This window comes from Zonotrichia albicollis, chromosome 6 (genome assembly GCF_047830755.1).
Source record: "Zonotrichia albicollis isolate bZonAlb1 chromosome 6, bZonAlb1.hap1, whole genome shotgun sequence".
Classification (NCBI taxonomy): domain Eukaryota; kingdom Metazoa; phylum Chordata; class Aves; order Passeriformes; family Passerellidae; genus Zonotrichia; species Zonotrichia albicollis.
The window spans coordinates 29,992,273-30,008,971 of record NC_133824.1 but is presented as its reverse complement, the minus strand read 5'-3'; the positions used below and the strand labels follow the sequence as shown (position 1 = coordinate 30,008,971).

At 41.6% G+C, this 16,699-nt stretch overlaps 1 protein-coding gene and 1 long non-coding RNA gene across 2 annotated transcripts in view; one reads left to right on the top strand and one right to left on the bottom strand.

The window, feature by feature from the left end:
• Positions 1-16,699, top strand: part of LOC113459406 (uncharacterized) — a 56,981-nt gene that overhangs the window by 12,470 nt on the left and 27,812 nt on the right. The window lies entirely within an intron of this gene.
• Positions 5,979-16,699, bottom strand: part of LOC102062047 (cytosolic phospholipase A2 epsilon) — a 31,455-nt gene continuing 20,734 nt past the window's right edge. The window contains exons 12-21 of the mRNA XM_005480210.3: positions 15,992-16,139; positions 15,066-15,202; positions 13,901-14,123; positions 13,384-13,498; positions 12,182-12,319; positions 11,130-11,237; positions 9,743-9,934; positions 8,803-8,969; positions 7,401-7,587; positions 5,979-6,243 (exon numbers count right to left, since the gene is read on the bottom strand). Coding sequence (XP_005480267.3) covers positions 6,035-6,243; positions 7,401-7,587; positions 8,803-8,969; positions 9,743-9,934; positions 11,130-11,237; positions 12,182-12,319; positions 13,384-13,498; positions 13,901-14,123; positions 15,066-15,202; positions 15,992-16,139 — 1,624 coding nt within the window. The 3' untranslated portion in view covers positions 5,979-6,034. The remainder of the gene's footprint in view (positions 6,244-7,400; positions 7,588-8,802; positions 8,970-9,742; positions 9,935-11,129; positions 11,238-12,181; positions 12,320-13,383; positions 13,499-13,900; positions 14,124-15,065; positions 15,203-15,991; positions 16,140-16,699) is intronic.

Sequence of the window (16,699 nt, the reverse complement as noted above, 5' to 3'; positions counted from 1 at the left end):
TGTCTGAGCAGAACAATTTGGTATGTGGTCTGTTAATAATGTCCATTCACAAAAAGGAAGTGCCACAGTGTTCATAGGTTTAATGGAATATACATCCATGTGAAGTCTCTCCAAATGTTTAACCTGAGTGTATCAATGCAGGCAGCCAGGGCTAATGAATACAATGATGCTGAGAGTGGGGGCAGTCAGAGAGTAGTCTAATGAAGAAACAGTAAAATCAGCCTTCAAGTAACCAAAGTATCCTGCTCTGGGAAGAGGCACCAAGAATATTTGTACTGTGCAGCTGCACACCAGGTCACTGGGTGTGCAAATCAAGGGTGTCAAACCCCTGCAAAGGGTCCCAAGAGTAGCTGTGCATCAAACTACCAAGGGCACTTGAATTCATGTCTACAACCTAACTCCTAAAGGCACGGAAATGAGGCAGGTACAGAAAGTGCTCAGTAATTACAGAACCAATAACTGATGCTGCCAGTGACTGGGTTTGGAGAAGGCAATTCCTGGAAGGGCTCAACTCAGTTTCATGGATCAGATCCCCTGGAGCCTGGATTATCTTTGTGGTAATCCCAATGCGTCAAGAAGGCATTGCAAATTGAATAAAACACTCAGGCATGTGGATGTGCCCTGTCATGACCAAGGAGCCTTGGCTATAAATCACATCACAGAGCTATAAATAACAAATGACCAAAATCCTGTCAGCTTTGTGAATTTTGCCTAAAATATTTGAAGTGTTTGGTGTGTTCTGAAACTGCTGCAGCCCCTGAAGTGTAGAGAGTTGTATTGCAGGGTGTATTTTCTCATCTTTGGGTTTTCCATCCAGCTAATCAAGAAAAGGTTGGCTGTTTCTTAAACTGTGAGCACAACACCTGCTGTTCATCAACTTTACTCATCACAAAACAGAACAAGGGAGATTTCCTAATTATTACTAAATGGCCTCAAACTAGAGAGAGGAAAGGTAAAAATCTTTTCTAGCACATCTACACATCTGTCCTCTCATTTCTGAGAGAGATTTCATGTCTGAAGGTTCCTGGAAATCTACTAGTTTTTACTAGAGGATAGAAGAGGGGTTAATTCAGGAAATCAGGTGTTGAAAATCCACTTTAAGATTCTGCCATACTATTATGAGAATAAATGGCATAATTTCCTAGCTCTTGCTTTCTGCACTGGCAGGAAACTTGTCCTTGTGCTTTAGCAAGACACATACGGAGAAAGTCTATTGAAACCCATCACTTTAAAGATATCAGTCTTATTTAAACAGACATTGTTCCCCATGTGCCAAGGACAGGAAGCCACACTGGGAATTTAACATGAAGCAAGACTATGTAAGTAGAATGATCAAAGTGATAAGTGGGACAGTGTCTCATGGAGAGAACTGAATGGGTTACAGTAGCTAATTACATTGTTTGGCAGATGCTGAACCCTATCTGCCTTCACCCAGCCTCCACCCATCAGGAAAGTCCCCTTTACAGTTTCCTTTTGAAATTCTCCTTTGCGGTACCTTTGTAAGAGAAGTCCACTGTTTCCCATCAGGATTCAGCTGCATAGCTCCGTCTCCTTGTTGAGAGGTTTGAGTGATTAGCTCCTGGAACAAGAAGGGCCAACGTTACCCCTGAAAAAACCATCATTTCTCTTAAAGGCAATCCTCTTTGGGAATGGAGAACTTCAGAGCCACAGGGACAGGGAACCCATGGTCAGTGCTGGCTGTAGAGCCCTGGCAGGACCGGGGTTCCCTGCAATGCCCGGTGCCACAGCCTGGGCTGTGCTTGCCCCACTAAGCCTGAGCAGAGGCGTAGCAGCCAGGTAAGGCCCGCCCTCCATGACACACGGGGAGGGAAGCAGCTCCTGGCCCTGGCTGTTAAAGGAACAGCAAACCTGTCTCCCATAAACACGCCCTGTTATTAATCTTTCATCTTGAAGTACACCTCCGTGTTACTTAATACTTCTTCTAAAGTTGCATATATGGTGTCTCTCAAATTTATAAAACCCCTAAATATTCAAAATGCTCCCCTTGTAAACAAGCTCTTACTCCCCAAGTAGTTTTCTTTTTCTTCCTCTGAATTACTGTAACTTTAAAAGTTTCAATATTAAAGCCTTGAGTTCCTTCATCCTGCACAGAATCATTATAGTCAATGGTAGGTCAATAAATTAGTGTCATCGTTACACTACTTGCAGCACAACCACTTGAGATCCCAGATGCCTTGCTTTGCTCTGCACCCCTCTTACCTGAGACAAAATCCCATCTCGGTCCATTCTGGTCGTGTTCACGCACACATCCAGTGTTATCTGTGGCAATGCAATCTCACATCTCCCAGCTTCCAGAGACACCAATGGTTCAAATGTCCCAGGTGCAGGTGAGCAACTATTTTATAAACTGACTCAGAGCCCCACCTCTGACGGGTTTCTTAAAACCAGTTACTCCCCTCCCATTTTCTTATGGTAGGAAGCTGAATCCTGTGGTCAAATAAGTAGGAAAAAAATACCTTTGGCCATATTGCAGGTGGAAGTATTGTGTTTGAGTCACTTTGCCCTAGACTGGCCAATGGCAGGTTTAAAACTAAACATAAGAGAAGGATGCCCTCTTACCTGAGCACTGAAATTTCAACTTAGCAAGACCTCAAAGCCCACAGAAATATATACTCTGCAATAAGATACAGCAACAGTTCATAAATTGAGTTTAGGTTATCTGTGACAGTAAGTAGATACAATAAAACAGCTAATGATAAAAAAAAAAGGAGAACACTATTGCTCTCAGACTATGCTGGTTATTGCAAAAAACAGTTTAAGGCTTTCTGAACTACATGCCCCTACATTCCCAGGTCTAGGCATGCAGAGCAGCACACTCATATGGTGGTTTATATCTACTCAGCCAAGGTCCAGCAGGGCTGGTTCTCTCCTCAAGTCATTGTATTCCTTCCCTCTCCTTTCCTATTGCTTGTTATAATTATTTGTGTGTTTAGATGTAGAGTCCTGAAGCAATGACTTTCCTTAACTTAGCTCCACACTCATGAATACTTCTGCACTGTTTTATAGCTCAAACTGACTCTGGCCACAAACTAGCTGCATTTAAGTGCCCATGTTTGACCCAATGAAACCTGCCAGTCAGATGCAAAACTCAGCCCTGACCTCCCCAAAGTCCTTGGCACAATTGTGGCCACTGCTGGGGCAGGACACCTACCCCTGTCCACACACTGCTGACCCCCGTGCCATTGAAAGTGCCCGGCTCATAGCTTGCTGGAAGAGGATCAGAAAAGGCAGACAAAGATTGTTGCATCATCAAGGAATCATAACAGATCAAACTTCCTGGGGAAAGGGATTCTTTTGGTTTCCCTGCTTCCCCAGTACGTCATCTCTGAGCAAAAAGATGCTCATTCCCTGAGCATTCTTGAGCTTACTGGTCAAACATTGCCACCAGCCAGAACAGGTCCCTTTTGCACATTCCCATGCAAAATGATACCAACAGTCATCACAGCCAACTTGGCAGAATAAATTTTTGCCATAGGGTACAGTATTTTGTGACGTCGTGAAGGGTGGTTTTGTCACACATGGCATGTTTCCACTTGGTGCCAGCTCAACACTGTAGCTTGATGAAATGCATTTTTCATTAGGTCACAGAAAATTGGCAGCATTGGCATGTCAGTCATGTTTAAAGACAGTGCTTTACTATAATGTCTCACTGGAGGGCAAAACTATTAACCAGACTGTTTACCAGGACTGCACCTCTGAGGCTCTCACTCCCTCAGTGCCAGTGGCCAAAAAACTCTCATTTTCATGGGCAGCATTTGCAATTCACATTAGAGACAGCCCTTGCATGAGGGAGGGACCATGGTTCGCTCCACACTCCTGCAATCTGACTCTGTGACATTCCTTTATCCATAATGCTCACAGCAAGTATTTGGTATGCTCTTTGCAGAGATAAAAACAGTTTTGTTTTCCAGGAACAAGGAATGTTCACACTGTGAACCTGAAGCATATTACTGAAATGCCTGAATATGTGGAGCAAGGCAGAATTTTCATTTTGCAAACAAGCCTTTATTGTCTTGTACTGTATACACAAAATTTTTGCATGGAAATAACATTTCTTCAGAACTGGAGGCGGCAAGAGTTTATGGCTAGAACCTGTTTACTTTTTCACAACAGGGTTTTCAGGTAAAAATGGAGGTAAATCCCAGGATTATATGCAGAGCACATAGCATTATATTTCTGACTATGACTACTAAAATTACCATATAACAACAAAAAAAAAAACCCAACAACAACAACCCCCCCCCCAAAAAAAAAAAAGAGAAGTGCATAATTGTTCAAAACCTGACAAGTTTCAAATGTTAATACTTATGCCATGATCTTTAGGCTGGCAATACTGGGCTACAGTTGCACAAAAATGTAAGTTTTGTTTGACATAATAAATGACTAAAATGTTGGAGAAGTCATTGTGAACCGATTTGTAAAGATAATTCGTCATCACTCCTTGCTAAAATGAAAATCCTCAGAGTGTCATTTTGTAATGAGTCAAACAGGTTATTTGGCTGTGAAGGAACCCTGTTATTTTCATGTTGGGTTCCCTAGGCTGACGAGGTAGGCAGTCTATTGAAAAGAAGTTATGTTTCAAAACAAAGATGCTTTGTAAAATATTAATATGAAATGTTTCAACTTACCCAAGCATTTTCCCTGGTTTATTTTAGTCCCATATTATAATATGTAGTTGATTCACTTTTTTTCTGACTGAATAGACTCTTTGTTCAAAATTTTCCCAGTTGTCTCTAGGACACAAAACTTATTAATAAAGTGTGTTTTCAACTTGACTTTCTCCTGGAATGCAAAGGTTGTTATGGATTTATAATTTTTACAGCTCATCCTCAGCACAGTTTAGTATAGTTTAAAAAAAGGCATAGGGAAAAGGAAGGAAGTTTATAAATGCAAGCCCACAACAAATGTAATTGGTGTTTTTGTGCTAGATCTCATGCATGGTCTTCAGATTGTTTTAAGATGGTCTTAGTTGTTTCAGACTTCTGACTCAGTTCTACTCAGTTTGCATGGGCAGAACTAAACAAATAAGAACAAATAAGAGGGTTTTTTTAAATAGGCATATGACCTAAACTGTTACACTGAGTAACACAGCAAAGTTTTCATTGTCTATTGGAAGTAAAATATTTTCAAATACTTTCTCTTTTTTATTTAAGAATGGTATTTTATTATGAGAAGTAACTCAACAGGGAAAACAAGATCCAGGGTGTTTTATTCTGAAAGCTTCAAATTGAAGTGTTAAGGTTTCATACATTTTCTCAGTACAAACCAATTAAAACTCACATAAATCAACAGGGGATTTTGATGTGCCGAAATTACACCCTTTGCTTAAAAAAAAAAAAAAATGTGAAAAGTCTTATGCCACTTCCTCCTAAGTTGCTCCTTCCCATCACATATGATTCATTCACAGCCCAGGAGAGCCCAGGATGTGGATGCAAATCGTCGGGCTGGTTGTGAGCACACACTTGTCCCTCTTTACATTTCCAGCCTCCGTGGCTGCTCTTTGGGACACTTGCAAAACAGAGTTGACTCAGGGATACAATACCAGCTTCCAGCTGTGTCTCCAATTCTCTTTGTTTTCCAGGGCTGGTCATACCTTGTGTTCCTCAAATCAGAACTGTGGGAGCAGAAGTTTATACTCCCTTCTTATGGCCTGTAGGTGTGTTGGCTGTGTTGTATAACTGCAGCACTGTGGCAATAAAAAATTATTTTCCTTTATGTCATATATTATAATAAGTTAGGCTTAAAATCACACTATTAAAAAAAATCTAACAAGTATTTTAGGCAAAGAGTGTTCTACAGATAACCTTAATTTATGGAACAAAACATAAGTAAAAATTTCCCACACGATGTCTTTGCTTATAGAGACCACTTGGGAATGGAAAAACTCCAGCAAACGACTGCACTGGCTGGTTTCTGTAGTGCAGAACAGCCAGTGTTTGAAAAACCTGTGTCCCTTCTGGGTCCTAGAGCATGAAAAACTCCTCTGAGAAGATAAGGGCAGTTGGACAGGCAATCAGCACATCTTCTGCCTCCTCCTTTGCATCGCTGTCTGCAAGGCCTGCATAATCATCTGAGAGTTGTTGAGGATGTTGTACTCGCTGAGATTGAGCAGCTTGCGGTAGTTCTCGTCAGTGTACCTGACCGAGAACATGCAGTAGGGGGAACAGGAGCTGGTCAAATCCAGCTGGCCTTCCTCCATCTCTGAGCAACAGCGCTTGACACCTGAGAGAAAGAGTTGTTGTTGCTGTGACATGATGTTTATCTTAACCAGTGTCAAACTGTCCATAAAGTGTCAAAGAGCACGACTTTTCCCCTGAAGAAAATTCATAGGGTTTAAATGCAAACAGTGCAGGTCATGTTCACCACCCTAGTCAAGAGAACATTGTGAGTCTGAAGTGAGGAGGGCACAAGGGAGACGTGAGGGATGGGCATCATCATCTTCATCTACAGCTTACTCAGAAACATTTGTCTCATTAAAGCCATGGATCAGACAAGGATGTCAGCCTGAAAGGACACTCCAAAAGTCAGTGTCCATGCACTGCAGCTGGGATTTCTGTGAACCCTGGGCAGCTGGGATTTCTATGAACCTCAGTCAAAGAAGATTATTGCTAGTAAGAGAATAGAATTTAAGTGAGAAAGGAGCAACAGAAACATGTGGAAACTAAGAGTTCCTTCAATGCTGAATAAGGTCCAGGGCACCTGCCACCTGGATCCATCTCTGCCTTTCTGATTTCTGTGTTACACAATTCCACAACAGCAGTATTTTGGGCTTAACCTCCCTGCTACCAAGGAGCAGAGCAAATGCATCCTAGTACCCTGCAGTAAAGAAGAGGAGTACAAAGCAGATGATCTGGCAGAAAAGGAGTGACAGGCCCTGAAAACATCACAGTCAGTACAATGATCCCTGGGCTGATGCTGTACCAAAATGATACCCACTAATCTTAACATTACTGGAGTTCAGCCTGAAAGCCAGGCTTTCTCCCCCATCTCTTATATGTATCACTATGGTTCCTCAAGTGAAGAATTAAAACCTGAACAATAGACAATATATGCAGTGGGAAATAATCTGAGAGAGATATACCTTTCATAGGAAAAAAACTTTTGTAATTGGGTAGGACCACTTCAAGTAACAAATGGGAGAGAGGTGAAGGTAGACACCATCCAGCAGACACAGGCTGTGCTGGTTCTCTTAAGGCCACAATGAAGACATGAGTGAACATAATAGCTTTGACCAGGATGGGAAAACAAGTTCAATTAGCTAAAGAGCTCCCCCATGAACCCAGTGAACAAAGACAGCCAGCAGCAAAGAAGAAGTCTCTATCTGAGTCAGGGAAGCAGTGGTGTCTTTTGTTTAATGCTTTGCTACTACTGTAACTTACCAGGTGCTTTGTACTCTTGGAAGGTGTCATTCACAAGGGGAAGAAAAATCACAATTGGACATCCTGGCAAATCTGAATCTTGGAAGATGTAGCACTCCTTCAGATTTTTCTTATCTTCATCAGTCAAAGAAATTGTTGGGAATGGGATTTTCTGCTCTGAGTAGTATTTACATGCCTTATCTAGAGACTGGAAGATCACAAAAACGGTCAGCACTGGAAATCAACTTCACTGTGCAAAGACCCCAAATTGTCATCTACTATTACGGTTTAGTGACTCAGACCCATAGGGCGAGTTCTGTCTTTATCAAGGGTTACTCTATATATAATTGCCACACATAGTGACTACATTGCTAATCATAAGCTCTAAACAAACACAATTTCAGAATTAAAGAATTCACCCAGGGCACAGCTTTTTTAAAAAAATTGAAACAATTTGCAGAAGTTTAGGGTAAAGCATTAGTTTTAGCAAATGAAAGAGCTGGTGTTAATGCATTGTATAGAATTAACTAAAGAAGGAAATCCCAGCAAGAAAATGCTTAAGGTATCTTATATGCTTGGAAGCCAGGAGATAAGAAAGTTAAGTTTGAATGTGCAATTTTATCTCTGCCTGTGCAGTCATAATGGTGCAGTGTTAACTGAGATTAATATTTTACTGAGAAAATCTGAAGTATTAGGCTATGCTATATATTTTCCTTGAAATGTTTAATCAAATATCATGTAAAAATATGCACTGTATTATTTACTCTGCACCATCTAATAGCAAACACTATCAAGTACAAAAAAAGGTTTCTACTAAAGTACTTAAAATTGTAGCAGCCTTTTTTTATAAGTTTATCTACACAATGAATGAGGCTGAAATAAAACTTCATTACATCTATCTCATCCAACATATAGATGGGTAAAAGATCCAAACTTTTTTTTCTGCCAGCTAATTACCTTTATCACCACAAAATGGGTTTTCTGCAGGAAGATGCTCATCACTGAATTTTACTTGTAGTGTCTTATTTGTCAGTCCAGAAAGGATCTCCTGCTAATATTCAATTAACTCTTTTTATATTCTTACTTAAGTCAAAAGAAATAACTTCCTAATCTTTATGAATATTCCTGTGCATGGTCTGGAAGTCTGCTTGATTCAGTATAAAGCAGAAGGGGCTTCTCCCATTATTCTAGAAAAGACCATGCTGACACCTCCTTGAATAATTCAACAGGTTCATAAACCAGCAAGAAAGAGTCCAGGAATGGCAGGAAGAAATAGGAACAGTATTAATCACTACAGTGAAACATATAGAGGAATGCAGGTGTTGTAAACAAACAGCTAATAAAACCAGCAGTTCTGGATGCTACAGGCTGGGCATTTACAAGTAACAGGAGACACAACACATGGTAACAAGAACATTCTCACCGATGTATGTGATCCAGTAGTATAACTTAGATAGATGATGACATCCACCTCCCTCTGTGGCCTTAAAAGCGGTGCACTGCTGGTATTGATGAAAAATCCAGCATCTATCATGCCCAGCTGATCAGGACTTTGCATCAGCTGGTTGGGACGTGAGTCTAACACAGTGTCTAAAAGGAAAATATTTTATGAATAAGAATATATCTGTGGCTATTTTGACTGGAAAAAGAAACGTAAGGGGCAACTGACCATTCCAGAGGCCTGGTATAATTTAATTGCTGTACTACTAGATCATCAAACAGGCATGAGAAGGACTGCAAAACACCAAAGTTCCAGTTATGAAAAATCAGTGTTGAGTTTCAAGGCAATATACTGCATTAACATCGCACACCTATTAATGCCAATTAGCTACATCTAATAATTAACTTAAATCTGCCTTGCTTCATTTCAGTCATTTTTTTATCTTCTATCTGCTATTGCTTTGCAGAACAAAGTATTTTAAATCCTTTATACATTTGGACTTACTCTTCCCACTCAGTCTCCTCTTCTTTGGACTAGAAAGCCCCATTCATTTCCAATTTTCTGTTACAGGCGATACTTTCTTGGATATTTCAGTTGCATCTGAAGTTAGAAGTATAATCTTGCCAAATTAAGTTTTCTCCTATGTTCGCTCTGCTCTCTGCCACTTAAAATTTGGTTCTGTCACCTTCAAGTCTACCTTCTCAGTCTGGACTGCAGAGGTCTCAGCTGAAGCAAACTAACACAAACATTAAGTCTTCAGTATCTGACAACACTGAAGTCTTAGTGTCTTCTCTCTATTCAGATAATAAATGTTCTCTTGGGAGGATTTTTATCCCCTGCCAAGTCTGACAGGCTTCTTTCCTAAAGTCCCCACCCCAACACCTCCTGAAAAGGATGCCAGTTAGACATTAGTGGCCATCACCTTTCCACCGACAGAAGTGCTCGTTGTCCATGTAGTTGTTGTGCAGCTGGTAGCCCTTGAGGAAGTTGTGGTGCTGGGCCACGGAGAAGCGGTCGGTCAGCGCGCCCCGCAGGGCGCTGGACAGGGGGCCGGGCGGGGTGTACATGCGTGTCCTCAGCTCGTGGGGTCTTGTGGGCAGCACCGGGTCTTCATCTAGAGCAGGGGGGAAAACCTGGTGAACTGCTCGGTAACTTATGCTCCTTTCTGGCTGCCCTGGCACAAAGGAGTTCTCAGGGGCTCTTCTGGGATGATTCCCTAAACGCACACAAACTCTGCTGGAATGGAGGGAAAGGAATGGCTGCTGGACAAAGCTCTGCTGATGGTCTTAAGCTTTGGGCTGAAGACAGTTCATCAGAAGCAATCTTTAGTGTTGGAAAAAGGACATCTTAAGGAAATTAGGCAATTCAGAAAACGTTCTGTCAGAACTTAAATATCATCACAGGAAGATAACATGAAACAGACGCAAGCGTTGAGAAAATGGGGCTGATGAATACGCTACTGCTCAGCTGGATGGGCAACAACAGCAACCACGGGGTTCATTGCAGCAGTGACAGCTGCAACCCAATAATCACTCATGGCTCCATGAGCATATGCTTAATCAGCACAGTGAGAGCACTCCAGGAGAACCTGAGGCATACATTCATATTCAGAAACTATGGGTGCTTTAGGGGGTGGGTAGATGGCATATGGGTGAAAAGCAGAAATATGGCACAAGGTGTGGTTTCCAGAAATGACAATGTGCTTTGCCAGCCTGAGAGGCTGACAGTGGAGCAGGAGAGACTTGGTGGTTTCCACGATTGCACATTGTATTTCTGCAGTTTTCAGGATGTCTGTAATTATAGTTACTATCATATCAAGAGATTTAGCAATAAAATCACAGTTTCTGTATTGCTTCAGAAAATACCCTCTGGGCCTCATTTATCTTTGTGTCAGTATGAATACAATGTAGTAATTACTGTACTGAGTAAAAAAATAAAAACCCAGGGAATTGATTAACCAGTTGATATTAAGGTTTATTTTCATCAGTAAAAAGTACCATATTCTCTGCTGTTAGTTCTTGGTTCTGTATGGTTAAGTGAGAGCTGTAATGCCGGAACGCTTCCTGAGAAGTGTCTCACCCCTCTAAAACTTCCTCTGAAGGAACCAGTAGAGCTTTAGTAAATGTTGTAATTACAGCAGCTTTTCCCTTTTCCCCTGACTACCCTCTTCCTCTTACTCTATTCAGTGTGAGGAGAAGTCACTATCTCATAGATCCTATGATGCCAGCCTCAGCAAAGGCAACAAGATGATGCCAAAAGCCACACAGGAAAATAAATGACCATAAATGAAAGGCTTAGTAATTTCTCACCAACTTCATCTATTCTGTCTTCTGTCCATCTCTTCCAGAAGTCCTCTGAACTGTGGGACAGTCCCCATATTTGTAAAAGGTTCACAGAAAATATACTGCTCCACATACCTGTGAAAGGAATTAGTGAACACAAGGACATATTTTAACAAGAAAATGCCCTTTTCCGTCTATTTTGACTGTCTGGCTTAATTTTTAATGGGCTTAATGCAAATATTTCTAAACTTCTTTGCTATTAAATTCCTCTTTCTGTGTCATTGATTCATGTCATGCTACCATCAACTTTTTGCTTAACCTCCTGTATGGCTCTGCCACATGGTAAGGAAAGCAAAGAATGTGAAGCAAGTAAAGGAGAAAAAAAGACACACTTGCTCAAGAGACAAAACAAAGAATTCAGATAATACATACACCCCAAACACATAATTTCCATCCCCATCTTCCTTTCTCCATCTTGTCTTTTTCTGCACTTACTCTGATCAGTAACTCTTTCAACACTGAATTGTTTCTCAAAAGGATGAACTGCCTTTTCAGATGTTTGTTTGTAAGACAAGATCTCACACCACAGTTTGTAAAGTTTGTAAAGGCTTACACATGCAGGACGCTCCAGCTCCATTGTGCACTCTTTTCTCCAGGTAATCCAGGATTACCCTTCTCTGCCTTGCCACAAGGGCACTGGTGGCTCTGACAAAACAGAGTGCCACCATACCACCTGTCATTGTAAATTTAAATCTGACTATCACAATTGGACTTAAGTTGGAGTGCATTCAGAGAGGAATCAGAAGAATAACCAAAAAAGCAGGAGTTATTACTTACAATGAAAGAATTAAGGATCTTCATCTATTCCATCTCTAAGACACAGACAACTCATCTACCAAGACAGTGACAAGAAACTAAAAAAAGATGTGTGTTTTTTTACTGTATTCTTTTGGATAAACTACCACTCCCATTCCCCTGCAGGCAGTGTCCAGCATGTTAGGACAGAACTATCTACCTGCTGGTTAACAGCATTGCACCCCTCCAAAGTGTCTCTATGCCAGGACAACACTATACCTCACCTTGAAGGTAGCAGATGCGGGACTCGGGGACCTTTTTTAACATGCGGCCCATGAAGAACTCGCTTCCGAAGTGCTCCGTGCGAACAAACGCACCGTACTTCAGCAGCCCCACCTCGTAGGGAGTGAACTCCACCCACTCTGCAATAAATACAGCCACAACAGGACATTTAGAGGGCTCCCAGACGGGTGTGGAGAGAGGGGAAGCTTGAGCATACATTGGTCTGAGTTGTGTTTAATATGTTGCCTTTGCAAAGCCTCACTTTCACAGATCTGCAGGGAGCGTCTGAGCTTGGGCATGGTGGTGATGAGGAGGCAGGAGCAGTTGTGCTGGTCATGGTGGTGCTGCTGGTGGCACAAGTGGCACACTGGGGGCATGGCAAGGCTCCAGAACTTGCACATCACATGTGCACACACCAGTCCAGGGTTTTCCAGCACCTAGGCAGTTTTCCTCTGCCCTTCCATACACCATGTCCAGGTGACCAGTACTTCACCAATACAGTTAATTTATCTTCCCTAAATAATTGCTAATGTACAAAGATATTTATGTACTCAGCTCCTCAGAAATTATTTTTTCTGTAAGAGACCAATTATACTCTCTCTGTGTGATACTAATAGAAACAGAAATTCTTGACTTTCTTGGATATCCTCTCCAAGTGAAGTGCAGTTGTTTGATATAACTGCAGCATGAGTGAAACCTGAGACAGAAATGTCATGGACTGTAATTTCATTTTCATTTCAGAAATGGTTCATTTTCTTGCCTCAACAATAAAAAACTGTATCTGAATTTTTATTTTCCCCTTATCTTCCTTCTGATCCTCCATAGGAAAGAAACACAAACAAACAAAACAATAAGAAAATCAACACATTCAGTTGGGAGCCTTCCCAAACTCTACCCATAACCATGTGGTCTTCTTCATACTGAAACATTAACTGGCTGTTGAGAAAAAGCAATTATTGGATAATTCCAATATTTCTCAAAACAGCCTTTCTGGAAGAATTTCTACTGCGTATGTTGAGACAGGGAAATGCTGCTCTCCAAAACCCTTGTATTAAAATTGTAAGGTATGGAGGCGATGGTTATTTCTCCAAATAGCAACTAACACATAAGGATTGTTTTCTCCAAGTGTTACCAAGAAGAGAAGAGTGATGACAGGAATTCAGCTGCCAATTTTAGCCTGAGAGGATCTGAACAACATCCTTACCTTTGAAATCATTAGTGCTGTAACTATCCCGGACGCAGACGGACACATAGATGGGCAGTGGGTTCTGGCCATCACACAGTGCTTCTTGCTGATCTGAGAGCTTGTGGGGGTCTTTCTGGTTTTGAAGAGAAAGTGTTCACATGAGAGGAGCACATGGTGAATTCCCTGGCCCCTGTGCGGGAGGAGGCGGGCGGCTCCACTCCCAGCATGCAGGACACGCCCTGGCAGCCCCACCACACAGAGCACTGCAGGTACCCCCACCAACCACCACAGACCAGGCTCCCAGGCTCCAGCCTGCCTTTGTGCATGGATTCACAAAAAGATGAGGAGGGAGACAACTATTTCTGCACACATCTATGACTGGGCGAACCAAAACTACTACATAATGTGCTATTTTGTTAACACAGAGAATTCTCCTCTCTTTTGAGGGACATTCTGTGAAATGATGGACTAGTTTCCTCTCCATCCACTAAGGGAAAAAAACATGGTTCTTTAAGAAATGGAATAGCCATCATACCCCATCATTTAGTAAGTACTCAATCATGAGACCCCAAAGATCTATAAATGATGTCCTGTATCCCTCTTCTTTCCGTTGGCAAAGCTGCTTGTTGTAGTACTTCATGCGATCCATAGAGAAACAGCCCATCTTGCATTTTGTTGCTTGTTTTTGGGCTTCACCAATATGTGAGTCCAGGTCCTTCTGTGACCAGTAGGCATCTCTATATAAGTTGGCCATGGTCCTGGAGAAAGAAAATGCAGACAGCAAAAATTAAAAGGAGCAAAAGAAGACTGGACATTTTGTGCTTTCAGAAGAGAGGTTTACATTATGGATTCCCTTCTGCTCACACATACTCTGGTTTAGCTGCTCCATCCAGCAGAATGAACGCTTCAGAGTTTCTATGACTGTTTTTAAAAATGGTACTGAAAAAGAGGTGGGAGTTTTATGTTCTTAACTTTTCTTTTTTAAGCAGAACAGGCAGAAGCTTAAGGGATAAAACTGCCAGGTGTGAACATATATTTGTGAAGCACAGTTTAGGCAGAAAATTATAATAAATTTTCTTTGCTTGATTTTCAGAACCTTAAATTCTTTCATATTAACTGCTATCTCCTGCCTTGATTCACTTACTGTTAATCTTATGATATCACTATGCTTTATTTTAACATCAACCTCTATTTTACCAACCTCCTCTGCATAGAACAATCAGACATTAGGGAGCTGTAGGTCCTGTGAGCAGGGAATGACACTGCCCAGGGAAACACAAACTGGCAGGTTGCAGGGGTCAGTGTGCACTATCCAGCAGTTTTTTCCAGCTAGAAATCACAGTCAGTATCAGAAGCTAACAGGACCCCAACAGCTGGGATTCAGTGCAGAAAGGAAGAAGCATGATGCTATGGGCATCCACTGTTGCATCCACAGTAACTACTGGAAAGCATCTTGATGAGTGTAATTGTCATATGCACATTTAACTGCTGCACATGTGGAGTTGATAACCACAGTAAAGAGCTCCTTACAGAAAAAGCGTGCACTAAATCAACCTAGTACTTAATGGCCTGTTACTGAGAAACTTGTTTATATCATGTTTGAAGAAAATCTCCTAATCTTGTTTGCTTTTAGGAGTTTCTCTCTGCATCAGTGTGACCCTCAGAAAGCCTGGTCAGGCCTCCTGCTCGAGCTGGCTTACCACGTGGTGCCGGACAGCCCACTGATGTATGTTATGCAGTCCAGGAGGTTTAACTTCTTGAGTCCCATGAGGCTGCCATACAACCCTGTCATTGACTTCAGTCCTCCTCCTGTCGTGATGATAGCCACGATGGGCACCTGTAGGGCAGAGGGAGGATGGGACACTGATCTCAGAGCTCAGGCCCCTTTTCAGAAGGAAGGACTCCAAAACCCAGCAACAACTGCTGCTGCCACTTATTTCCCTTTGGGTATACATGGGTTCAGAGATTAACCCAAACTTGGACTCTTGCCCATCTCTAAGGCAATTTAGGCACAGACGAACAAGAATAAACCTTCTGTGGAAGTAACAATGTATTATCTATGCATCACTCACTCCACTACTTATTTCACACACTGACTACTTCCATATGAAAATCTGCCTGCCAATCCCATGAAGAAATACTCAGTTCACAGCTACTGTTAAGTTACCCTCAGCAATACTGTTATTATTCAGTATCTTGAAGTTATTTTAAAATAAATTACATTATTTTAAGGAATTTCAAAACTGCAAGAAACAGAAGATACAAGAAGCACTCAAAGATGTTTGTCCTAAACGCTCACAAAGTAGTGAAACTGGAATAAGGGGAAAAAAAATCTTTGCTGTGGAATGTATTCAGTAGTTCTGAACCAAGGCAGTGACAGCTCAGCCTGGCAGGAATGAACACACTTCAACTATGAAAAATTCCAAACTGATAGTAATGAAGGATGGTGACTGCAACTGGTGTTTTCAATAACAAACCTTAGCAGCACAAGCAAATGTACTTAAGACACATGGACCAGTTGGTACCTGCACAACAGATAGGTGTGGCCTGTTTTGCTGACCACTCATCTACAGGAGTACATGAAAACACTAGAGATTCAAGTTCTATCCACTCAGCAAACACGTACTTCTTGATCCTGCAGATCGTGTGGTAGGTGAAAAACATTTTTGAGAGCACTTGCTACATATCTCTTTCTTTTCCCCAGGAAAGCCATCTCTTCAGAACATAAGTTAAACCCAAAGCGCATGTCCAGGTCTTGGTGGCATGTACAGTTGCTAAGATAAAAACAGACACATATATTAAATATTAACACACCCATATCAATCTTAGGACGTTGATCAAAGATAATCTACAGCACCCTTCCCTTCAAACAGGATAATGCACCATAACAGGAGCAAAAGAGAATAATAGTACTATTTTTAAAAGTATGAGACTCATGTCAAGACTAACTAGTGCCGTCATTCCTAATTATTGCTAACTGGAAGAAACAATGTACAGTGTTTACAAATAAAAAAAATTAAATAAATATTGTACAACCAGAAGATTTACTAGTCTAGAAAATCCATGGAAATGGTAAAAAGTGAAAGTATTGATTCCCATTTCACAGGTTATTTTCTCATTCAAAATCTGAAAATAACACTCATTTTCCAAAGGCTGGCATATTCAGTGTGAATGAAAATTCTCCTTCTGAGGAACTGGAGTGGGAAGGCACCCCCCTCTAGCGGTGAGCACGGCTGGGGAGGGTGGCCGGGGAGCCCAGCTGGCTGGGGACACCTGGGTGACACCGGCGCCGGGATGGGCAGAGAACGGACCACTGGGCAGGATTCACCCCTGC